Genomic DNA, 26,375 nt, shown 5'->3' on the forward strand with positions numbered 1-26,375 from the left:
TGGAACCATGTACACAGTCTGGACTTGTTGGATATCCAAAATCTCGAGTCTATTAGATGCAGTTCAGTGTGTGCCATGAGAACTAATAACCAGAGTGTGGGTTTTGTGATTTGTTTTCTTTTTTCTCTGCAAATGATGCACTCAGCCTTCAAGGCAGCAGGTTTCCTCAGGACAGGAGCTGGCTGCTCCATCGGATGGGCAGAGGAGGGATACGAGGTCAGCTGTGTTCCGTATTCCCGAGTTCAAGTGGTCACTGATGCACCAGCGCCTGCTCACAGACCTGCTCTTCTCCATAGAAACAGATATTCAGATGTGGAGAAGGTACATCCTGTGCTTTATGTGGAATGATCCAGACTGGGTTCAATTATAAGGGGCTCATTGACTTAGACTCATGGACATCTGGTGTTTTACTCATTACTCAGTAGCCTGACTTATTGTGTGACCTACACCAAATTATTCTCAGATATTATTTTTTAAGACTCTTTACAGACATAACTGTTTGTTGGTTCAGGGCCTGCACATAGTTTTGGACTGAATTCCTGGCTACATATAAGTAAGTGGCAGTCTTGCTGTTGATTTTTATTCAACTAAAATTTTAATTTTCCTAATGTATTTAAGGGCCTGTGTCTTCCTATCTAAATGTGGATAAGAAAGACAATATATCCAAAATAGTATGTCTTGCTTCTGCATTTTCACACATTGCTGCTTTGATAGGGTTCTGTGAGCCCAAAGATGTTAATTTGAAGATTAACTTCTAATAGGGATTTGGAATGTAATCATGAAGATCTTTGAAAACAGCAGTAATTCTACAATTTAATTTAAAGGTTTAATAACTGAAATAAGAGGGGGGTCCATTGTTAGCTTGTAGTTGTGAGTGTTGAATTTAAATTGAACCATATAGGTGTTCTGATAAAAAGGAATGTCAGGATGAAGAAATAGTGTAGGTAATTGATTCAAACAATTTAAACTGAAGTGAATTTTTGTCTGACTATAATTTTTAGGATATGTTGAAGTTAACCTATCTGGTCATCATCAGACATGGCTAAAATATATTTATGTTTAGACTCTGTTTTGGAACGTTTTTGTCTAAGTTTTTGTGCTTTGTTGATTTTTAATTTCTCTGAGAAATCCTTAGAATTTGCTTTAGTTTTCCAAAGATTTAAGCTCAAATCTATTCCAGGAGACTTTTTTCTGTTTCCTGATATAGTGATTCTTGCTAGCGAGCAGTCATAGATCAGCCTATAAGGGATCTTTATACAAATGAGCATTAGCAATCACCTTGGTGCTTTTAGCAACCTGTCATGCTGAGCAGTTTATGAACAGAAAAGAAATGTAGTTTTAGGTTTAGATTGAGATACATCAGTTGACCCTTAAGTCATGTGTTATTATTTCCCACTGCTAAATGTCTTATTTTAGTTTTGCAAAAACAGAAATATTTTAAAGTACCCCAAAATAAAGCTCTATTCTGCATGTTTTTTGTTTTTATTTTTTTTTAATTTTTGGACAGCCATTCTACAAAAACTGTGATGGACTTTGTGAATAGCAGTGACAATGTAGTGTTTGTTCACAACACGATCCACCTCATCTCTCAAATGATGGACAACATGATCATGGCCTCTGGTGGTATCTTGCCATTGCTTTCTGCTGCCACATCTGCTACTGTAAGAAATTCCATTTTTATTTAAAAATTCCTCACTTGTGGGAGGATGCCTTTCTTTATGGAGTGTATTAATTATTGTATCTGTCCTTTTGGGAAATGGAAATGCAAGTGGGGTGTTTCCACAGGTATCTCTCGCCTCCCTTTGCTGCCTCCACACTTTTCCTTAAGATAAATTAGGTGCTTGCCTTCTTTGCCTGAAGACATAAAAAAGTTTCCTGCCTTTGTTGCCCCACACTGGTCTGGAATGGGATTAAATCCCAATGCTAATGATTGTTCCTTGAATATGAGTAATTATTACTTTTGAATGTGACTGACAGTGGACTTCCAGCACACATTTTTCTTCATTTAGCGTGCAGGAATATTATCTTTGTGAAGAAGTAAATTTTGCTTTCAATTTTTCTCTTTTTAGCATGAATTGGAGAATATTGAGCCAACTCAAGGACTTTCAGTAGAAGCATCTTTAACATTTCTCCAGAGATTAATCAACCTTGTGGATGTGCTGATTTTTGCAAGCTCTCTTGGTTTCACTGAAATTGAGTCTGAGAAAAATATGTCATCTGGAGGAATTCTGCGACAATGTCTTCGTCTGGGTAAGCCGCTTAATAAAAAAAAAAAAAATAAAGCCACTTAATGACCATAGAAGCTTGCAGTTACTAAGCAGTTAGCAGCTGTTAGCTTTCTTTTTGTTCCTGTTCATTGTTTCATTAAATCAAGATTAAATGTAATCAAACATTAAGATCTTATACAGTTTTACTGTATTCTGCAATGCATATATACATATTAATCTCTAAAATTTTAAATAATTTAAGTTTGATAGCCTGTTTTCATTTTATCCATGAGGATATTTCTTTTGCCAGAGTTCCCCAAATAATCAAGGCTGAGAATATAGCAGCTTTAAGAAAAGTGATCCTGTACTATATAAAAAAATGAAACTTTGCTGTACTTATGTAAGAGGTTTAACACCTGAAGATCAGTATATGAAGGAATGGTGAAAACTAGAAGTGTAAATTTCTGAAGGGTTCAAATTGGGCACTAATTGTATCCGATTACTACAGTAAACTTCCTTCAAATTGGATTGAAAGAAAATGATCAGTTACCTAAGAAAATTTAGCTGTCTTCACCCTTCCCACCCTCTGGTTGTGTGCGTGATAAAACTTCAGTGAGGGATACTCACTTTGAAGTATCCATTAGATGCAGCATATATGTTCAAATAGTTTAGCATTCATTATTAGTTATAAATTAGTAAAGAATTTTGAGCATTGGTTTGCAACTGTTTAAAACTTACAGAAGCAAAGTATTTTACTGATGTGTGTCAACTTTTTAGTTTTAAGTGGTAAACAGAATTGTGTTATCCATTTCTGTAAGGGAATATAGAGCAATAATGTTTCTCAGATTATTTCTTAACATTTCTTTTCCCTTCAAGTTTGTGCGGTAGCAGTAAGAAATTGCTTGGAGTGTCAGCAGCATGCACAGATGAAGCCTATTGGAGACGCTGGGAAGAACCAAAAAGCAGTGCAAGGTTTTATAGGATCAGGAAAGTCTGCAGCAAAGGCAAGTTTAAGATGACATTCAGAAACACAGAAGTCAATAATGATTAGTCTGTACAGAGGGATAAGTTTTTAAATTTGCACCTGCACCACTGATCCTTTAGCAGACCTGAAGTGGGGTGGTACAAGCACTGGAAATTAAATCTGTCAAAAGAAATGACCAGAGTTTTTTTCTCCTTTAAAGGTGAAATGCAAATCTGATCTCTCTGCTCTAGTTATGACAGCATGACACAGAGTGGGTGATTACACACACTTAACGATTCTCGGTAGAATGCTTTTAAACACGGGATCTTAAACAATTGGGGTTTTTTTAATAGAGTCCAGTGGACATTGTGACTGGTGGCATTTCTCCAATACGGGACCATGACAGACTTCTGCAGGATATGGATATAAATCGCCTCCGAGCAGTAGTGTTCAGAGATATAGTAAGTGAATGATGTCCTTTTCTTTGTAGCTGCATTTCTGCTTGTCCCTGTTTGCTAAATGCTCCCTCTGTGTTAGAGTTTGGCTAAATTGGATGTACAAAAAGGGAATACTGCTCACAGTAATTAGGAACTTAAAACACTCGGCAGCTGTTGTAGTGTTTGGGATTGGAAAGAGGGAGAGGTGAAACCCAAATGTCTCCTGATCTGGCTCTTTGTGTTCCTAAGAATTGATTATGTGGAATTCTGCTGGTTGTATATTAACTATGTTGTGTTTAGTACAAATATGTTCATAGACAAGCTATTTATGTATCATAAACATGTTTGTACATTTTGAAGAAGTCACATTCTTCTAGCTAATTAGAGATTAGAGGTCATTTCTATTTCCTTTACTTCCTCTCAGAGGAACCAATTTGTGTGCCTGTGCCGTAAGTATGCATATGTTTTTTTAGTCTTGAATTGACTAAAAATATCTTTGCCCTGTGTCAGCAACTTTATAGCTGATATTGAGGAAATTGAGATTGATTGCTTAAAAAAAACCACTTCTGTAAGCAAATACAGCAGCTATAATGGCTGTGAGTCATTGGTGGCCACAAGCCTGGACACCGAAACTTAGTTTACAATAATTGCACTGTTTAGCAAGTGTAATGATTTATACAGTGACTTTTTCTTCTGTCCAGAAAAGTGAAGGATTTTGAGTTTTATCTTTACAGTAATTATTGATTGAAGCAAGCTTCTTTCGACCCCTACGTCAGTGTCATTCTGTAAGAGAGTAACAGGAAGTGACTCTTCCATACTGGTGGCAATTAAAGTAATCCTAAGGATTCCTTCAAGTGCATTTTGTGAACCTTTTTCTTTAAAACAAACTATCAAAACCATAACCACCCACAACCACTGCTTTTTTTGCATATCTAATTCATCAGGCTCTCTGTTTCCCAATAAATATAAAATGGGGTAATAGCACTGCTTTTTGGCTAAGGTGTTGAGCTGTGTGGGAAAAGTAGACTCAGAAAGATCTGGTTGGGAGTAGTTTTTGTCTGAGCTGTTTACACTTGCATCTAAATGGTTTTTTTGCATGCAGTTTCTTACATTGTATACAGCACTTACAAGGAGTGGCATAATTTGAATGTATGAGTTCTACAGCAGGAACTCTGATGGAATCCATTTACCCACCAGTAGCATTAATTAGAGTGTTACATGGGCCTTATTTCAAGCAGTTCTTCAAACGTAGATAAAAAAAAAAGGAAGGGTCAGTTCTACTGCACTGGACCACCACTTTATTAAGTACAGTTAGAAACTGTCTTAATATTCATCTTGCAAGAAAATTCTTTATAATCCTTACCATTGTAGGTGGCTTTCCTTAATCTTACACTGTGATTATTCTATGAAAGTTAACATTTTGGGCCAAGGGGAAGATAGGTTGGTTTTTAGTGCAACAGATAGAATCCACCTATGTTACTTGTTCTTAATAGAAAGTTTCTCATAAATATCCCCCAGAATAACTTACTAAAGAGTTCTTCAAGGGATAAGGAGCTTTGATGGGCACTACAATCATGACAGAATGAGCTTTATAGTGTAATTTAGTTTCTTGAACTTCTCAGAGGACAAAATTGAATGTTACCTGAGCCCTGATGTGAATGAGGGGTAAAAAACTCCAAACACTCATTTTCTACTGATTAGTAAGTGAGGATCCAAATACTCCATTCTTCTGTGACCCAAAAGGGTATGAAGCTTTTTTCCCTTTGGTAGCCAAAAGGGACAGGCTTAGACTAAATCTTAATGTCCAGTTTTCCCTCTGTTTCACTAATAATGACTGAGTACTCCGGGGAGGAACCTGGCATAGTTCATATTAAGATTTGTTTTCAAAATCTCCTCATGAAGTTCCAGCTGTAAGGCAAATGCATGTTGATCAAATCTTGTTTAAATTATACGTAGTAGGCTACATCTGGACTATCTGATAATGAAATAAAACCTTGATGCTTGTTCTGGAATCTGCTCCTTTTCCTTCATTAATATGTTCCTGTTATGTAGAGTATGCTTGCCTTGCAAATGCTGTTAATATCTTGGCATTTTTGAGGAAATAGAAGAAACACCCGTGAACAAAGGGGACCCTAGACCCTAGACTAATTTGAAACATGAAATCAAAACACACAACCTTAGCCAAAGTTGTCAATTAAATGAAAAACGAAAGGATTAGTGCCACTTGAATACAAGTGCTGTATTCCTTAGCTTTATAGGTGAGACAAACTGTGACTAGAGAATATTGTTCTTCCATTGCTGACATATCCACTTCCTCTTGGTATGTTTATGGTAGTGCTGGGCATACTTCACGAAAAAAATAAACATGCTGCTGAAATTGTAATGGAAAAATCTGTGTGTGTCTGTTTTTTACAGGAGGATAGTAAACAGGCTCAGTTTTTGGCTTTGGCTGTTGTATATTTTATTTCTGTGCTCATGGTTTCAAAATACAGAGATATACTGGAACCCCAGAATGAAAGACGACCACCAAACCAAAGCCAGTCACTCAAGGAATCAGAAAATGAAAACGAGACTCCTGCTGCAGGTGAACTGTTAATTATTTTGCCAAATGAAATAACTTGGCTTAAAATGCTTTAGAAATCTTCTTTAGGACCAATATCATGAATGCTTCTCTGTTAATAATGACCTTAAAATGTGTTTTCTGTTCTTTTGGTATGAACAGTTGTGGAAAAGCCATCTGCTGCTCTTGGCGCTTCAGCCTCTACTGAAGATTCAGAAAAAACAGCATCTATGCAAAGAAGGGATTCTGGTCTTGGGGAGGAAGCAACTCCAGCACAAACCAGCAGTTCAAGTGGTGCTGCTGAAGCAGGACCTCTGAGTGTTAGTGCAGGCCCAGATGCAGTCAGTGAAGTCCTGTGCACACTCTCATTAGAAGTCAATAAATCTCAGGAGAGTGGAAGTGAGACAGGAACTGAAGAGATTAAATCTGTGGCTTCTGTGCCTGCTGCAAAAAATGTCAATGTGAAGGACATCTTGAGAAGCCTGGTGAGCACACCAGCGGATGGGACTGCAGTGGATGCTGCTCTGCTGCCACCAACCTTCCTTGGAGTTCTTGGTGACGGAGCTGCTGAGCAGCCTGTGCAGTTCCATTCCTTTGACAGGTAATGTAACATCTGAAATACTTAAAAGTTTGATTTTACTAAAGGTATTTGTAAAGAACAGGAAAACAGATGCTTCACCAGAACTAAGTATAGCGTGGCAGATGAGGACTGCTGTGCATATTTAGTTGGCTTTAAAGAACTCAAGAAACAAAACAGACATTAAATAGCTTAAAAGAATGGTGTGTAGATTAGCAGGTGTATTCATCACAATCTTGTATCTAGTCTGTTATTGTGGGCCTGCAAAAGAATGCTGGCTTACTAATAGTTACAAATGGAGTAACTATTGGTTCAAAAACAATGGAATAGTCATCTAGATGTCCTTCTACCTAGAGAATATTCCCATATTCATTTAGGAAAATAGATGTGTGTTCTGCCTTCTGGTGCCAAAGGCCTATTTGACTATTTTCATTATTTGTTGGGTAGATATTATCCCTAAGCTGCTAGATTTGCTTTGTTGTAACAGCTTTTTGTTTCATTGTAATAAATTTATGCATTTCTTAATATGCAATTGCTGTAGCGGATTCGAAAAGGAGAATCCCTGCTTTTTTTCCTTTCAGAATGAAGTCACTCTTTCCTGATAATAATTTTATTGTCCCTTGTGTCTCAGTCTCCTTAGCTCTTTATCTTTTCCCACGCATAGTAAACCAAACTATCTTTTACTACACTTAGTGCCTTTTACTGTTTCAGGATTCCCAACTACTGCAAAGAAAACAAACAAAAAAAGAAAGAATCCTGTAACACTTGCATTCCTGCCTCAAGGAAAGCCTTGGTTATTTCCAGAAATCCTGCAGTCAGTCTGGTGCAAGGGGATCCCCTTGTTACCGTACCAGTATCTGATCCTCTGCTGATTCCTGAGCTTCCTCTGGCTCTGATTTCTTTGCAGTCTGTGGCTGCCTTGTTCACAATGCCAGCTGCCCCACAAGAGGAGTGCAGTGGTGCCAGGGGTGTGGGTGCAGCTGTCACTGCCTGTCTGCCCCACGCACACTGACTGCCCTATCGCTGCTGGGAAAGAGACAGTGGTGTCTGGCCAGATGAGACACAGATGGGGTGTGCCAGCATTTGGGCTCTTGTCTCAGAGTAAATACTGTGTTCGCCTTCTATTGTTGAACAGGAGGACTTTTTCTGGGAGCAGGAGGAGGATGGAGGCAGAGGGGGAAATTGGTAGAAGGGGTACACTGAGTTAGAACTTGCCACACCTCTCTTCTCACTGCTGCCCAAGTTCTTTTGGCACTTCCCCTTCAAGGCCTCTCTTTGCTCTTTGCTACAAGTGGGCAGTTGATGTCAAATAACAAAATGTTTAAGTCTGCTTTTTTCTTGTGAAATTCCTAGTATTAACTGCTGTATGGTTTCAGCCACCCAAATAACATTTGTCTGGAGATCTGGTACAAAAGTGACTATTGCATTTATGAATTATTTTTTAGCTATTGTGGACACCAAAGGTTTGTGGTGCTTGTGCTGATTTGAATTGGCGTACAGGAGGCTATCTAGTCAGGAAGTAATTGGGCACTTGCAGCCCTGATGGCTGACATAGGTAGATTACACCTACAAAACCTTATCAGAGGAAGCTGTACAATTTAATTTGATAATGTGTACACTAATGAAATACTGGGCATTGATAGCAGCCCTTCTGTCACTTGTAGTTCTTTGTTCTTCCTGTATAGTTACAAAATCACTCAAAAAATAGCCAAAAAACCCCCTTAAGTTGTGGTGTGTTTTATAAAGCAAGTTACTAAAAAGTTGAATTACTTGCTGTTCTGCTCTTTTACTTTTCCACTGCCCCATGGACACTTCTGTTTCTACCTCCAAAGTGCCAGCCATTTGTAACAACTCTTAACATTCTTTTGCTTAACCTTGGTGCCGAATTGCTGCCTTGCTACTCAAAACGAGGTGGTCTGATGAAAGATGTGTATGGGGGAATGAAGAGGGTGCATGGGTTGAAGCAGTAGACAGCACTGTGCTTCTGAGCAGAAAAGCAGAGTTTTGTAGGGTTTATGTAGCTGTCTGGGCTGCTCCAGAGTGATGATATGTGGGCATTACTTTCCAAAGGCTTTTTTGTTTGGTAGGTGGGGCTAAACACCTGAGGAAAAAATCATGAAGTAGTATAAAATATTTTCTCAGCACGTTATTAGCTAAAGTTAAAAAGAGAAAATAACTGTGTGTGAAACATTAAAAGTTAAATGGCCAGACAAGTTTCATGGCCACTTTAAGGTGACTTTATGTAGTGAGACTGCTTAAAATACAAATTTATGCTCTGAAATGACACCTAGGTACCACAGGAGGAAGAAATTGTGCCAGGGATAAAAAAACATTTTGTATAAAAAACTGGGATGGAGTTGATAATAATAGATCTCATCTCTGTGATAGGAAAAAATACTAAGTTGCATTGTGAAATTTATTTTTTGGGAAAACAGACTTTGGGATGCTCTCTTCTTTTCTGTGTCTGGTTTACATTTAATATATTGTTTGATGGCAAACAAAAATTCCGCTTTTTTTTTTTTTCTTTTTTTTTTAAAGGCACTTTGTTAAAAGTTGTTCCCATGTAGCAGTTTACCAGTGGGGTATCTCTGGGAATTTCAAAGCATCTCTCTGATCCTGCATTTATCTCAGGAATGCTGTGTCAGAAATCAAAACTCTCCTCATATCTTAAGGATTATCAACTTCCCAGCCATAGCTGGAGAGTATACAGTAACAGCTATGTGAGTGAAACCTTACTGAAAGGCTGCCAGGTTGCAAGCCTTTGGAAACAGCTAGGTGTATGTGTTCATTCCCATGCCAAAAATCTGCCCCTTATCTTATGGGAAGATACAATCTTGTGATTAGTGGGTGCCAGGGGTTTATCATGATAAAGTTCAAGACTTGCATTGGCTTTTTCCCAAGATCCACAAGGACATGAATTAATGTTCCGATTTCAGTGCATCCTAAACCAGCAGTTCTCTTATTTAGTAGTAATAGTGTAGGAAGAGAGGAGGGGACTAATGCAAGCAATTTCAAATAAAATGGAAATAAAAATAACCAAAGCTTGGGATAAAAAGAGAGATGACATTTCTCTTCAGTTAGTCTAGTAAAACCCATAACCTATCACTTGCCATTTTTACTGTATGCTTTAAAATAAAACCTCAGTCTCTCCTGGTTTCTGCTGCTCTTTGTGGAAACATTCAATAACCATGTCATTATGGGAGGCTGATGATGAGGGTTCAGAGGAATATGGGTTCTTAAATCATGATCTTGTACCATAGAGCTTAAATCTGCAGCTCTGCTGTAACTTGCTGAACAGATATGTTAATAACCTTGTTTATCTTTTTGGAACATAGTCTGTAAGCTGCTTAGTTTGGCTTAGCCTGTGTTTACTCATTTGTCAGTGTGCATATGCCTTTGTAGTAGTTGGTTGTGGTATTTTCAGTTAAATTTCATCCAAGTCCCTTTTTATATGGAATGGATGCATCTTAGACTTCATTGATTTGGGTATTCAGTGCAAAAAGAATAAAAGAATACTTTTAGACAAGATTAAACCTGCCAAGTGTTGGTGGAGACAGAATATGAGAATGGGAATCTTTAGGTAAAGGCACATGTGCTGTGATGGAAAGCTCAGCTCTTTCAGCACACCAACAACTTGCATTCTGCAGGGACCAAAGAGGCAAACCATTTGAACTCTTCTCCCTGCCAAGCTGATTTTAAAGTTCTCTTGCAAAATTGATTGTATTCCTTCTATCATATCATCTCTTCCCCTCCCCACATTCTCTGATCTCTCATGGTTTTGAGAGTCTCTTGTTCTTCCTTTCTCCTTGGATATTTCAAGGGAGACATAAGACAATGGGTATTATCCACAGACAGCAGAGCCCATAGAAGGACACTGACATGGCAGGCTGCCTTCCTGGCTCACAAAATAGAAGTAAAAATAAGTCTCTGATCCTCTTTATTGGTCTTTTGCTCTTTGCACAGGAGTCTTGCAGTGGCCTTTGTTTTGGTAGCCTGAAACAAGGCTATTTTCTTTTGGTTTTGAATTAAAACCATTATCCTGTAGGGGTACAGACGAACTGTCACCTGCATTGCTTTTCAGTGCTAAAAAAAAAAAAAACCCAAACAATTAAATCTATATAAATTCTTGTATGTCAAGAGGAATCAGAGCTCATGTAAGTATTTTAAAATTACAGTGAGGTCATCAGTTTGGGCTGCCTCATGTTGTATTAGGAATATTTGACTTGCACCCAAGAAAAATTTGTATACTTTAAATATATTTAAAATTAAATGGGCACTGGCCAACTTAATGCAAAGTAAATACTTGGGAAAATGCTGAAATTTTAGGAGCTGTAGGTATTTTCTATCTTTATAGTGAAACAGAAGAATCAGTGAACTGAAACCAGGGAAGGGTTCAATAAGTAAATCCTTATGGAATTTGGCAGAATAGATCATTATTGCGTAAGCCTTTGTCTGTGATGGAAGTCAGTGTTCAGCCCAGTGGTCTGTGCTCATTCAGCAGTGAATAATTGTCTGCAACACGAAGACTTCTTACACTTCAGCATAATTGGGACTAATAACACACTGACCTTCAGGCTAAGATGTATTTATGGTGGCTGGTTCTCACTATGCCTGGCCTATGTTTATCGGTTCCCCTGCTGTAAGTTCTTATTTTAAACCTTAAATATTTGATTTTAAATGAAAACAGGCAAGCATCTAATATAGTCATGTAAATGAGGCAGCTCAAGTGTTGTTCTTACTGTGGTGCTCAAGATCTCCTTGCGAGAGACCTTAAGCATATTTTTTGTTCAGTTTTAAAATTTTATTTATCCTCTAGCTGAAACTTAATATAATGGAGGTTTAATATACAAGTGTAACCCAGAAATAGAATTGAATTGATGTGAATGTTAAGGGAGTAAAATGTATTGATATTTTTTTCCACATGAAGCCTCTTTGCCCCTGTGTGAGGTTGCTTAATGTGCATATTCTGTTAAAATTAATCATGATTACAGATGTTTTGTAAAATATATAACTTTTGTAGATCTGAGGAAATATTGATGAATATGTTGATGAATATTTTTTCATATGTGTAGCAATACTTAACTTTTTCAGAAAACACTTATCTGTTTAGCTACAGAAAAAGGACTGTCTTATCTGTGTACTGTTTAAAAGCAAGTGCCCTATTATTTAAGGGAAGTTGAAAGCACATTAATTTTTAAGACAGTTCTGACAAATTTACTTGATTTAATAATATGCTGAACACTTCGTGTTTTCTATGTAGTTTATTTGCTACAATATTTAAACTCAATTTTCCACTGTCTCGCATTGTTTATGCCAGTTGCATTCATCTTTCTTATATTAACATTTAAATTATCTTTCAAAAGAAGAACACATAGGAACACTGGTAATGAATGAAAAAATATTTCTTTGGAACACATGTACAATTCCACCTAAATATTCAAAGAATATTTAGAACATGACTGATGTTTATACTTCAAAAATCTTAGTTTGCTTTTCCAGTATTTGGTAAATATGAATATCTGTACATGATTGCTGAGCTGTACTTTCATACCTTTGAAGAAGGCCTGGGAGTGGAAACTCCTAAAGCAAATCCTGCAGCTGTAACATTGGTCAGTTGCCCTGTTGAAAGGGAAGACATCCATGGCAATAAATGTTACATTACCAGTACCGCAGCAGTGCGCAGCTACAAAGTCAGTATGTCAGGAGGCTTGGGTGTTTTGGTTTGTGGTTCTTGACCTCCTTTAAGTATTTTTGCATCAGAAGGCCATGGTAACTTACCAGAAGACCACGAATTAAACAATATCCAGCACTTTTGGCTGTGTGCATGAGATTGACACAGCTTTTGGAAGGGACCTTTTTTCCTCACCAGACATACTTTTTAATTTATTTTGGCTCAAAAATATCAATAATTTCAGTTGACTGTTCCAGATCACTATCCAAAATAAATTCTGTTCAGAAGTAGTCTGAGCTCTACAATGAGATGTTCAAAGCCTCTCTTTTCTTTTAAGGGTACAAGGTCCAACAGGACCTTTTTGCTGGTGAATTTATGAAGTAGATTTGTTGAAGTCCTTTAGCTAAAAGCTAGAGGTTCTGCTTCAGTGGGGTATAGTAAACAATGTGCATCTCTCAGAAAAGTTTGTGAGAGTTGGTGTTTCTTGTTTGAAACATGTGTTGACACTGGAATACTCAGGCACTTCCCCGTGTCCTGTTTATAAACATAAGGTAGCACGTTCTCTTATATTTCAAAGTCTGATACCTTTAGTTATTCATTTTTATCCCTTGAATCAAAGCAAGAGGAATGATATTGGGTAATTTAAAAGAAAAAATAAATAAAAGCAGAAGCTCTGCTGTACAGCTGTGAATAGAGTAAGTGCCAGATTTCTGGTGCTGGTAATCTGAGTATCTTTTTTGTAGTGAATGCCATTGCTAGATGCTGAAAATTGTACTGGAAGTGAGTGTTAGAATATAGTTCCTTTTTTAGTATACTTCATGTAAAGTGAGTTCCTGAAAGTTAGAGTAGCAGCTATACGTGTATTCCCAAACTTGTACAGTTTGGAAGGTGAGGAGATAGACTAAACATCTGAAAAGGCAGAAGGGACTGTTCTGGTCATTTACTGCTGTCTGTTGCAGTCCAGGGGGAAAAACTCAAAAAAGTTTTAATTCCTTTGCTTGAATGCACCTCTCCTTGGGTAGCTGTAGAGACTGACAACTTGCCGAAGCTACTCCCTCAGTGCAGCTCCACACCGAAGGTCAGTAGGAGTTTACAGGAAGGAATGATAATCTGTAGTGTTGTGCCAGGGCTCTTGGAGCTGGGATTTCTTTTGCCTGCCCTCATTGCTGGCTGCAAATGAGCACTGTTAAGGTAACAGATCTGTTTGCACATGGCCATCCTTGCTCCAGGCCGGGCATCCTTGTTCCTGTGCAGTTCCTGAGCTGTCAATTGCCCTGTGAGGAGCTGCTTTTAGTAGTGCTGAGGCTCTTCTAAAACTCCTTCTCAATGCTTCCAGCATGGTAATTTCTTGATTTTCATCTGTCTTTCATCTTCTCTAATAGGTCTTTTCTAATATTGAATTTGGTCAAAATTCTGCCATGTATGTATTTTATTTTTTTTATTGTGGTTCTGGCGTCTTCCTTATGACTTAAATACCACCTGTTTTGTAGTTCCTGGGGCTCTTAGTAGAGTCTGAGTAAAACCAGAACATTCATAGGCATTCAGAGGACACACCCATTCTGATTTGTTGGTTTTGAGAGAATTCTGATTGACTATTAGCTCTGGAAACAGAAAACTTCTCTAAAGGACTTGCTTTTACTCTCAAGGTAATTTGATGTTTTCCAATTTAAAATTATTTACATGAATTATATGTTTTTGAACAGACACAACCTATGTGTGCACATCTTCCATCTATATGTGCACTAAAATTTGTCACTAAAGATTCTCCTAAATCCAGTATATTATATCCAATATAATTGTGTCTGTATTAGTTAACAGCAAATGGATGATTATTTCTGTAACTTGGTGTGCAAAGAATTTTTTCCAGATCATGCACCAAGGTCTTATGGAATCCACCTGAATAGACACATATTTATAATGAGAAGTTATATGTTTTTAGGTTTAATATTATTGATTAGTTTTTCTTGCATTGATATCTGTACAGTGAAAGGGCTTAAAATCTCTAAAGAAATATACCTGGGTTTCAGTGCTGAATTGCTAAGATTGGAAAAATATCCCAGTTTCCTGTATGTGAGTGCATTTGTACTCTGTACACTTGTATTCATTTCCTAACCCCTTCCAGATGTTTCAATGTGTGTTATAGAATAGTAGGAGCAATTTCCAGGAAGTGAACGTCACAGAATCTTGAGTGAGAGACCCCCTTCTTACACCTGCTTGATGCAAAATTAGTTGGTAATATGACAATAATTTTAAAAGCACTCTAAATATATGACCTATTTCTTAGCCCATTGTTCATGTTTCAGGGAATCAGACATGAACATATGAGCAAAATTCATGGTTTAGGCACAATATCTTGACTTGGGGCTCAGGTGTTGTTGCTTCTATTTTTTTAGTGACTAGTTAACATTAGCAGTCACCCTTATAATGACATGACAAGTTCTGCCTCCAAGTATGGTGCCTCCCTTCTCTGGCCATTGAGGAGGGCTGATTTAATCAGTAAGGTGGGCTAGCTTCTGTGGCATCCTTTGACATCCTGTGACTGAAGAAGGGAGTAAAATACAGTCCTTTTTTCCCCAATCCAGCGAGAGCTATTTTAGAAATACTTGAAAGAACTTCTTTGGTTGTTCTCACACCTGAATTTAGGTCAAGTTTCTGAGTTACTTTATTTAGAAAATGAATATTTTAAAACTATTAAGGGAATACTTTCAGTGTATAGTTGTATTACTGTCAACAAAAGATGTGATTAAATAAATTGAATGTTGAAGATCTTCAGCTTATGGTTAACACCAGGTAATTAAAAGTAAGCGCTGCAGTGGGAGTACATTATATATCAGCTGTACTCTTTACCTCATTAGCTGGGGTTTTGCATGTTTATGGAGCTAACTTGCAATTAAAAATGCCTTTAACGTATGCCTAACAAGGCCTTTTAGGTATTTGGAATGAAGTACTACAATTTAATTGAAATTGGTATAGCATAAATACATGTCTTTGTAACGTGTCAGATAAATTTCCATGCCTAACTTGTCACTTTGTATCTTTTCCTCTGATGTAGTCTTTAATGCTGACTAAGGCCTGACATTTAGCTTGTATAAAGTATGGAGGTTCTCTCTTAAGTCCCATGAATGCTTTGGTTTGTTATATAAATAAAACTTGATTGGCATGATGTACTTAAATTCATGTCTTAGCTGTATTTTTGAGAGCTGTAATTTTGCCTGCAGATGTGTTAGGATGTTTTTAGCTATGGTCTATCCTTCTTCAATCAGTCCTCTATTCTGCATTAGAATACCTGGAGTAAAAGACTGTCAATGCATCCTTCAGTGTTGATAATTCATCTTGAAATTGAATATTGCCACATTTTTTGTAAATAGTTGCCTGAAGTTTAAAGCCAAATCTTGGGCAAACTGAGGTGCAAAGAAAAGCCTTCTTGCTGAACCCTTATCCTGGTGATCTTCTAACTTTGTGCTTTTAGTCAGGGTTTCTGTGGAAGTGGATGAGATATTAAAGTGTAGCACCAAGTGTACCATCAAAAAGTGAAGTGTCCTTAGGCTAAGGTTGCCTACAAAAGATGATTGAAAAGGAAAGTAGGGAAGCAAAGGAACTTTTGCAGGACATGGTAGTGCAAGTGCTAGTTGCATAAAAAAGGATCAGAGTAGTGTGAGCCTTCACATACAGTATAATTTATTAACTTTTTATCTTTACCTAGGAGTGTTGTTGTACCAACGAAGAAATCAAGCATTTCCTCTTCTACAGCTGCTATTGGTGCTCCTACAAATGCTGTCAGTGTGGTTTCTTCTTTAGATTCAGCCCAAGCTCCAGATTTGTCAGGAGAATCTCCTGGTAAGCAAGGGTTAAATTTAGCAACCTTAATACAAACACTTTTTCTGTTGCTTTTATTTCCCTCCCCATTTACTCTGAATACAAATAAAATAAAGAAAAAATTACAAAATTGTACTATATTAGAAAAAACCCCTAATGTTGCAACAAATGCAACTGTCTGAGCAATATTTGTCTTAATTTCAAGATTTCTCACTGTTCTGATAGAGCAATCATTCTGTATTAACTTGTATGTAGTATAAGGATGGTATATTCTAAAGATTTTATTACAAATTAATAATGTAAAGTGCAAGCTTATTTATAAATTCTGGCGTGTTTGTGACCAAGTATATGTGTTAGTGCTAAGTAGAACTGGAAATTATAGCCAAGTGTTTCCAATACCTTTAGCCTGAGGTCAAATTCGTGTTGATGCTAAACCAATTGCTTTGGACAGTTTTTTCAGTGGGGACAAAATGGAGTAGGTTGTTTATAAGCAAGTGTTTCTTTGAACCCTTGGTCTCTCTGGTTGTTCTGTGTGAGATAAATGATGTTTAGCCTTAAATGATATGTCAAAGACATGCTTTTCTACTTAGCCATGTCTGAATCACAAGGCTGTGTAGGGTCTTTGTGCCCATGAAGTTTGACTTCAAGTCTTAGAAGTGATTTGGATCTTAATCAAGGAAATCTCAAGCTGTGCCTGATTATTGGTGGTTTTTTTCAATGTTTGAGTTTCTTGCTTCCTGGTTTTGTGGACTTACGTCCAAACTGCAAGAACTGGAGAAAAAAATGTGATCTGTTACCATATCCTCTCTACTTGGGTGTATGGAAGGTATTTGTTCCCATTTCCAACTGCCCATTCCATTTCTTGGGAAAATCAAAAAGGTATTGTTCCAGTCATTTTAAAGGAAAAGAAGAGCTATTGAAATATAGTATGTTCTTACTGTTTGTGAAAGGGAGAATCCATTTTGCCACCAAAACTGCAGGAGGTAGCATTATGTTAGTGTAGGAGCAATATTTGAAATAGTAGAATTAGCTGATTTTGAAATGTCACAATTCTTTGGCGAAGATTGGCTCTGAGCAGCTAATCTGTTTTAAAAATAGTAAAATGTTACCTACATTGAAATTGTTTAAAATAATTGCTAATTTGTTAACTTCTGACTGATTAAACCAGCTTCGTTGTAGGCTTAATAATCACAATTTCTGAAGTAGGTATTCACTCGCTATTAATAAAAACAAAACAGATGAACATTGATTTTTCAGATTTAGTCATCTTTTAGGAACGTATAGAGGAAAAAAATAAGTGCTCCTGTGCCTGTAGAATGTATTAGAAATCCAGACAATAAACAATACTAATGCAATTTGTAACTGTGTGACTTCCATCATGTCTGGAAGTTTTGGCAAAAATTGAACATGTAATCTGAACTGATATGCATAAAAAGAAACTAATCAGGATTAAAAATAGACATGTTTAGATTGGCAATATAATTAATTAAAAGAAAAAGTAAAGGGATAAATGAAATCATGCCTTAAACAGATTAAAACATGAGACAGTTTCTTTTTCCCCTGTAAAATAATGGCATGGAAACAAAAATCTTTCAGAGTTGGAGTGGTTTACATTTAATGTTACTCATGTAAATTGCGCACGTTTCAGTTTGAAATCAAATTCTCTGTAAGGCCTTAATTTGTTTTTATTAGAAGATGGAAATAGTAATAAGCAAGCTTCCTATAAAACAAAAATATAATTAATATAATTTTCCTCTGAGTTCAAATCATATATTCTTTCACTCATTTTTAGTTTCATGCAGCAGAGAATCTACATTATTCTCATTTTTTCCAGCTAACACTCATTAAAAGTCTTTTTACTTTCACGGTTAAGAAATAAATTAAAACTTTTTTTTTAAAAAAGTGCTGAGATAAGATAGGGGCTTATGTAGTGAATGTGAATTTGGGGCTAATTCATGTTTCCTATGAAGGCTGTTAATTATAAAGATAATTTATTTTGTTATATATAATATATAGCATATAAAATATGCTATATAGCATAATATAGCATATAAAATATATTAACATATCATGCTTTATGGTGAAGACTTGAGCAGATTTAGTGAAAAACAGCAGTGAAAGTGGTATGCAGACATTGAAACAGGATTAAATAGCAGGTGATAGTGTTCTAATAGTAATGTGTAGAAATACTCAGTTGGGGAATAGTATGTGATCATCCTCCACCTGTTGATGTGATCTCAGAATTGCTTGGTCAAGGGAGGATTTGTGTTGAAATATCACTCTGTTTGGTTCCAGATGCCTCCATTGCCATTTGTGTGTGCTCAGAATTCATCAGGCTACTTCCCAATAATTTTCCCTGAAGTTTTCATCTTGACTGTAGCTCAAGGGTTGTGAGCATCTCAGATATTTGATGCTTAGGTGCTCCCATATCACAAGGATTGTGACAGATCTTGGCCTATCAAATACAGAGTGTCGATGGGTTGGAAAGAACCATCCAAGCTCAGTCTGTTCCTCTGATACTTCAAAAGCGGGTGGAAACATGTTTTGGCCTCAGACACTCCGACCTTTTTGCATAAGTTTCTTTGCCTTTACTCATGCAATCTGCAGAATATTTCATAGCACAAAAAGCCTTTCCTGAACACAAACGTGCCCCTTGTGATCTGAACTTTGCCATCGGTCTATTGCTGATGGCTGGTATTTGGGTTGTTGGTTTGCTGGAATCTTGGAAATGAGTCTGCTAAACTTGGGAGCCCATCTTGAGCTAATCATTCAGTGCCTACTACCAAGGGTGATATTGATCAAAAGAGCATTTTTGCTAGTAGTAATGTAAGAAGGGTGAATTCACTGGAGCTGTTCCTTCCTTGGGTTGTCTTACAGGCTGAATGTGCGATGTGACACAGAGGTTTTACTGTGTTCAGGAAGGGCTACTGCCAAAACTTGGTAGAGCTGCCTGAGCTATTGTGAATGTGCCAGCAGGATGCCTGTGTTTTTGTTTGTCAGTTTTCCTTTTAAATATTTTCATTACAGTCACCATGTTCTGAAGTGGTGAGAATTTTTAAAAATATTTTGCAGTTTGCACTCCCACTGTTTTCTCTGATGCTCTGAGTTACTCTGTTTATGTTCTTGAAGGATTTCACATGTGTTTTATTAATGACCTTAATTCAGTCTTGAGGCTTTCACTATTCAGTTTCCAAATAGTTGTTCAAATACGATTTTTATGAAGAGGGGATATGAAAATTCTGAGGGAAGCAGGAGGGAATTGTCTCTTGTCCTTACTGACATTCTGAATATAGAAAAACACTGAGAAGTTCCACTCAGTTTCTGTTGCCTGCCTCCTCCCTTTCCTACTTGAAGTTCTTTGAGTTTTACTTGTTTTGCCTCTGAGCCACACACAGGTACAGGATTTTTTTCTTCTCTGGACAAGCTGTTGTAAACAAGGCCATGTCAAAGGGTGAGGTGACAAAGGAAGTGAATGCTTGGAAGAAACACCAGGATAAGCAGTAACAGTGGGTGAAAGCAGAGTTGTGACTCCTGAATTCTAGTCCAATACATAGGCAAATGTAAATTTTCTGCAGCAGTTGGCTTGTTTTGCAAAGATGAATGGTATTCATTGATTTTTATACATCGGTGAAAATGAACTTGAAGTCGTGCAATAAAATAAATTAACAGGAGACAAGCTAAAGTAAGAAAAATGATCATGAAGTGTTACCATCAGTGCAGAGGTTGTTCAAGCAATTCACTGGATTATAGTAATTATTTCAAAGAGAATTCCAGCTTAACAGTGGCAGTAGTTGAAGGCTAGTTACCAAAGCAGAATGACACTTTAAAAAACCTCAGATTCTGATGATATGCCATGGAAATGGCTTGATACTGTGTCAGTTTAAAAACTGTTTTAAAGCTGTTCTCTTAAGAGAAGTTTTCACCGTTGTTTCATAAAAATCTGTTTTGGTTTAGCCTACAGATGTGTTTATGTAACAGATCCCTTATATCAGCTTGTAAAGCCTTTCATTGTAGTCTTGCATTGTGCACTTCCAGCCCTGGAATGAGCTCATTATTTTACTAGATACCTCTTCCACCAAGGGCACTGGTGCATTTATGTAGGGTAGGTCTGTTGTACAAAAATAAGAGATATGGTTATTTAATTCAACTCTGGGGTTTTTTATACTTCATCTCCATCTCCTCACAAAGTAAATTACCATGTACTGCTTGTGCATTGCCAAGTGCACTTTGTAAGTGTACATGCAAAAGCATGAGGATCTTGCACAAAGAGTTTTTTAACAATATTTTATTGCTGAAGACACTATTTGTTTAGACCCTTGGGGACCTTGAATAAACAATAAGGTTTCACTGTAAGGGTGCTAGACAGATGATCTATTTGCATTTTCTTTTATGTTCTTGCAAATGTCTGTAAAACTGTCAGTTTGAAGGAGCCAGTTTATCAGTGAAAGGATAAGGAAGAGATAAGTCAGTTTAGTTCCACATGTTTGAAGTAGCTACTGAACTTACCCACATGTGTGTTGTGGATGAAAATATGCTACTGAAGTATTTTTATTTTTTCACTAAAAGCAGAAAAAAAGTGTAATAAAAAGCTACATCTGAGTTAAATAAAGTAAAAAATGTACTTTCACCAAACAAAATCTGCACGCAAAAATCACTATGCCTAATTCCATTGAAAGAACCCTGAAATTCTCTGCTGGGATAAATCTGAGATTCACCCCTTTCAGTGAAAAATATCTGAGTTTGGAATGTGGTTTTAGGTGTTGATAAGCATGAAGAAATTCAGACCACAAATATCCTTATGTAATCCTCAAAAAGAATATCAGTTCATATAGATGCCTCCCTTATTCTTTGTTAAATTTAAATTATCAGTGCTTTTTCTGTTATGTCTATTTTTAAAAGTTGATATTTACTTAAAATTTCACAGTGTTTTACGTTTATACCTAATCTGTTTTGTGCAGGTTTTTTATATTTCTTGAAGAAAAATAATCATGTCCTGTGGTGTCAGTGATTTCCTTTACCTCCCACTCAAAGTATTTTTCCCAGTTTTGTTGACAAAATGGAAAACTAAAAAAGCCCCAACCCATCCCAACAAAATAAAACAAACAACAATAAAACCAATTTATCCTAGACTGAGAGTATGTTTCTTTACTAGCCTCACGATGGCTATTAAGCCCTCTCATTGTCCTTGCAGATGTTTCCTTTGATTTTATTTTTTCCCTCATTTTTTCCTTCAGTTATTTTGCTGACGGCCCAAATACTCCGCAGAATTATTTTTTGTCTCATTTAATTTAAAAAATCATGCTGTTATGCTTCACTGTTAAGTCTTTTTTTCTCCTGATAATCTTTGCTTTAATAGGGTAGGATTTTAGTTGTATATAGTGTTGACTATATAACCATACCCAATGAGTAGTGGATTACTGGTGTCAGATTTTAGATGTGGTAAAACACATGTGTGTATTTCTGTATCCTGCTGCTTCCACAACCTGTGTGTTGAACACTTTCTTATTTAGAAGGCTTTGTGTGCCATTTCAGTTTGGTACTGTGTTGGACTACCCAGATCACTGTGCTGATTTCCCTTTATGGATAGTGTGTGCCTATAAATCACCTTTTGGACACGTGGACTTTGGAGTGTTTTCAAGTTAGAGGGACTTGTTAAATGAAAATAGGGGCTTTGGGGAGAAAGCTGGGTATTCAAGTCAAATTATTTAAATAGAAAAATTCTCATGACAAATGACATTGTAGTTTTAAAGTCTTAAAAAATTAAAAGGGAAAGAAAATTTTGTAGCTGTTAAATATCTGACAAACCATTGAATCATTTGGCTTTGTTGTCTTATGTAGGCTTTGTTTTTCTGTGCTGGAGGCTGTGTTCTAATTTTCGGCACATCATTTGACATCTTTTCTCTTGGGAATACCCAAAATACTTTTTGATGGTTTGACTGTGGAAAACTAGCTGTTAAAAAAATGGAATTATATCTATGAAAATATTGAGAACATTTACAAATTCTTGCCATCATCTTGAAACTTTCAGGAATATATATTTGATTAGTTTTTATTAGAGAAATTATTTAGGGTGCAGTGCCCAGAAGATTCACATTTCATTTTGCTTTCAGCTAATACTTTGTTCACCACTTTCTTATCCTTCATTCTGTATGGCTCACTCACCTTCCTTCTGATTCTATCATACCTACACAGCAGTCAGCATAAGAGCTTCAGGTTGAATTTATGAAAAAGACAAATGAATCACATTCACAAAGATATCTCCTATCTCTGAAGAAAGAAAAAGAAATGAGAGCAAAACTTTTCATGGTTATGATATTCTAGTTTATTTTATTAGTTCCTGTGCTGCCTTTGAAACAAGATTGGACAAAAACCACTTTCTCTGGATAGAAAAACAAACAAAAAAAACCCCGTCACCCACCTAAAACCCTTGATATTTTTTGGAGGAAGCTTTGTGTTTCCAGAGTTTTAGAGCAGAAGTTTGAAATTTGATGGGAGAAATAAATTCACTATCTCTGGGATCTATCTTTGCCATCTCTTTCTAAATCTGTATCACTTTAGTCAAGTTGAAAATCTTTTAAAAGTTTCAGTTGATTCATTTTAGTAGATAGTTTCAAGATCTCATCAGCTGATTTCCAGACAGGTTGCATTTAACTGAATTAACAAACTCCATTGTAGGTGGGACCATCAGGAATTTTTCTATAGTTAAAGTTCTAAGAAGGGTAGCGTCTTTGCTAAGATAGGTGTGAGAACTAAAAAATTATTAAACCCTCTTTTTTCAGGCTTTTTTTCTTTTTTTTTTCCCTCCACTCCTTTCCAGCAGTATAAAAATCTGTAACTGGCAAGGTGAGAGGAAAGAGAATAGGACAGGGTCTCAGGGTGCAAAGAGATAGGATTGCAGATGGACTAGGAGCAGTCATGCTCCTGGGAAATGCACAGAAACCTGTCTGCTAAGATTCATTCCTCTCTATAGCTTGGAATGCAGTGTAAGATTTGTGAGTCACCATTCCCATCCTGGCAGAAAATATCTGTGAAGTCTCTGGCTGTCTTGCTTGCCCCCTGTTCATCATTGCTAATACCAATCCATACTGCAGTATGGGGAGGTTGTATTTCTCTATATACCGAGCAGCAGAATTTAATATTTACAGATTCCTCCTGTGCTGATGAGAGCCATGTAGTGTCAATTTGACATAACACAACTGCTTTTTTCCTGTAAGTGTAGGATACATAAATGACCCAGTCTTCCCTGTCAGCCTTTGAATAATTGATGTGGCAAAGTTAATAACTCATAAGTGAGGTTATACCACTGCTATCATGCTAATGACACCGGCACTGCCATGAAAAATTTTATCATAGCTGCCTCTGTTGGAGTCTCAGTTTTGCAGAAATTTAAGTTGTTGGAAATACCCACTCATTGTTTTCTGCACAATTTTGAAGCAAATATGTATTTTAATTTTAGACAAAAATATTAAAGGTTTTCTGTGCAAATTACTTGAAATTAGGTGAACACTTCCACTAACCGAAAGAGATGGCTTTAAAACCTTACAATTTGGCTGTATATTATTATTATATATTAGCATTAATAAATATATTAGCATGTATAGGCATATCAAAAGTGTATGACATTGTTTGTATTCATTTGTAGGGTTGTAAGTGCTCCTAAATTTGTTCAGAGAGGATCCTGGCTTATAAGACCAGAAGGAATCACCGCAGCCTAGTCTGACTTCCTTCACAAAACAAAGTACAATGCTTCTTTGAATTAATTTCTGTATGTCCTAAAGCAACATTTAAAAATCTTGCCATGGCATACCTGGTAAATATGAATGCAAGTAAATAGGACTTCTATGGGAAAAAATATTTGAGGTACAAAAAGGTGAATGGAATTTACCTTGTCCTCACACAATTCTTGAAAACCGTGGTTTCTGAGAACTCAAAGCTTTAGTTTCTGGTTTGCTTTTCTAATCCCTGGAATGTTTTCTTATATAATTTGTTTATTATTACTTTCTCTTGTAGGAAGGGGATCATCTAATTCAAAATTACCATCTGTTCCTGCAGTTTCTTCAGTGCCTGAGGATTCTGCCTCCAGTATGAGGTAACTTCTCTAATTGATCTGATCAGCTGTGCTGCAGCTCATATTATTGATATTACAAGTGGTATTCTGATACCACATAACCTAAGAATGTCCTTTTGCTGATTTTCAATAAATGAACTCATGAAGGTTTGGGAAAATACTGAGTATTGAATTAATTCCTTCTTATATATGTATATCACTTAAACATTGTCAAAATCTATATTCCTTTTTACAAAATTCCAGTAACTTCCTTCTTTTATTGATAATCACATGTGTCTCTCTACTAGTATTACAGACAGGCTTGAGCATGCTTTGGAAAAAGCTGCCCCACTGCTGAGAGAGATTTTTGTGGATTTTGCTCCCTTTCTTTCTCGGACTCTTTTGGGCAGCCATGGGCAGGAGTTGCTGATAGAAGGTACAAGTAAGTTTCCATTTAAGAAAGGGGGGTTTTGTGTTCTTTGTTAACTTGGAGACTGAAAATTTCTTTATTTAGGGAGTTGCTTCTTGCCTTCCCCAACATTGCTGTCCACTGGGTTTCACTGCCTTTTGTTCCTTCTGTATTTAGCCTTCTGAGATCATTGTCACTGACTCCTCATCTTTGCCACCTCTGCCCTCTTTGTGTCCATCTTTCTTTGTTTTCCAACTCTCCTGGCCATTTGTCCCATAGAAGCTGTTGTACAAAATGTGTTTTGTGAGCTTTAAGAGAAATTTTGGTGTCAGGGTCAACTCTTTGATACACAGTAAAGTGTATCGTGTAGTGAGTTGGGTAGAAGACCTGACACTTTTATTGGGATGTTGGCACTGAACTGTTCTTGGGAACTATGTCAGTGGAGTGTGTTCTGCTGCCTCTCTCACCCATGAGTCTGCTTCTGGCTTTTTGGTTTCTGATTGGAAGGGAGTCATACAGGTAAAAGGAACCTTGTCAGTGTGGAGGAGAATACTCTGGCACATCTGAGAAGATGGGGATTCCTGTGCACAGCAGTGATCATGGCTCTTCCTGGTGGAAGATTGGCATGAAATGGTTGAGATTAGGATGATGATGTTTTCTTTCTACTGGTGGGTTTCTCTCGGCTTAAAAATGAGGCTCAGTTCTGCAATGCAGACATTAATGTCCTCAATTTAAAAAATTGTGTATATTGGAAGACCGAATTTAGCAGTGCAACACCAGTTTTTCAGTTTTCTTAGAATTTTACTGTATTATATGAATTGCTTTGTCCACTGCTTTTCAGAGTGAAATTTTCAGGTTTTGTCCTGTTGAAGAAGTGACAAGAAGAGCTTGTTGCAGCTGCCAGTGATAAGTGCACTCATGATAGAATCCCTTGGTTGCTTAACTTGAGCTATGTTTGCACTAACAGATCTAGTTTCTTCCTAGGGAATTAAAGTTCTTTTAAAAACATTTTTGAAATGACTTGTTTCTTGGAATAGGACAGTCATCCTGTTTGAAGGGCTGAATATGAGCATTGTCAGAAACACAATTAGAGTATCAAACACTGCTAAGTGTTTCACTGAGGACTGCTGATATCAAAATTGAGACTTCATTAAATTTCACAAATTAAAGTTGTTTAGTTTAGGAGTTTAGCTTGCTTACCATTTGAAGTAAGAAGAAATGGAAGGAAGAAATATATGAATTGCTTTCTTTGAGATTCGAAAAGATGGGATTCTATTTTTGTTTATGCATTTGGGCATCATTTCAGCTGATAAACATTTTAATGGAAGCTGCCTTGTGAACAAATTTATTCATTTAATAAGAAAAAATAGAAAAGCAGTTTCTCTCAAAGCTTTATTTTTGAAGATAAAAGATAATCTGGTTCAAAGTATTTTGACTGTAGTATAGTTATATAGATGGATAGATGAGTATTGCATAAATTGGATGAGCAAAGAAAAAACAGGATAATCACTGGGAGTATGAGAACTGTCTGGACAAAAATGAACGCATGAAACCAATTTTTGGTTCTAAACCCCAGTTATAGACAAACCCAAACCAAAATGCAAATACAAATAATAATACTCAAATTAGTTTGTAAACAACTGAAAATATATAATAGGTTACTGCTTGCACTTCTGCTTAGGTTTAC

At 36.7% G+C, this 26,375-nt stretch overlaps 1 protein-coding gene across 4 annotated transcripts in view; it reads left to right on the forward strand.

The window, feature by feature from the left end:
- Positions 1-26,375, forward strand: part of LRBA (LPS responsive beige-like anchor protein) — a 367,787-nt gene that overhangs the window by 74,138 nt on the left and 267,274 nt on the right. For 3 of the 4 annotated variants that reach the window (XM_030238944.2, XM_030238946.2, XM_030238948.2), the window contains 10 exons: positions 146-321; positions 1,508-1,661; positions 2,070-2,250; positions 3,084-3,211; positions 3,525-3,632; positions 6,024-6,192; positions 6,331-6,769; positions 16,120-16,253; positions 24,243-24,321; positions 24,588-24,721. In XM_030238944.2, the coding sequence (XP_030094804.2) occupies positions 146-321; positions 1,508-1,661; positions 2,070-2,250; positions 3,084-3,211; positions 3,525-3,632; positions 6,024-6,192; positions 6,331-6,769; positions 16,120-16,253; positions 24,243-24,321; positions 24,588-24,721 (1,702 nt within the window). The remainder of the gene's footprint in view (positions 1-145; positions 322-1,507; positions 1,662-2,069; positions 2,251-3,083; positions 3,212-3,524; positions 3,633-6,023; positions 6,193-6,330; positions 6,770-16,119; positions 16,254-24,242; positions 24,322-24,587; positions 24,722-26,375) is intronic. The other variant, XM_030238947.2, reaches the window with a different exon arrangement.

This window comes from Serinus canaria, chromosome 4 (assembly GCF_022539315.1).
Source record: "Serinus canaria isolate serCan28SL12 chromosome 4, serCan2020, whole genome shotgun sequence".
Classification (NCBI taxonomy): domain Eukaryota; kingdom Metazoa; phylum Chordata; class Aves; order Passeriformes; family Fringillidae; genus Serinus; species Serinus canaria.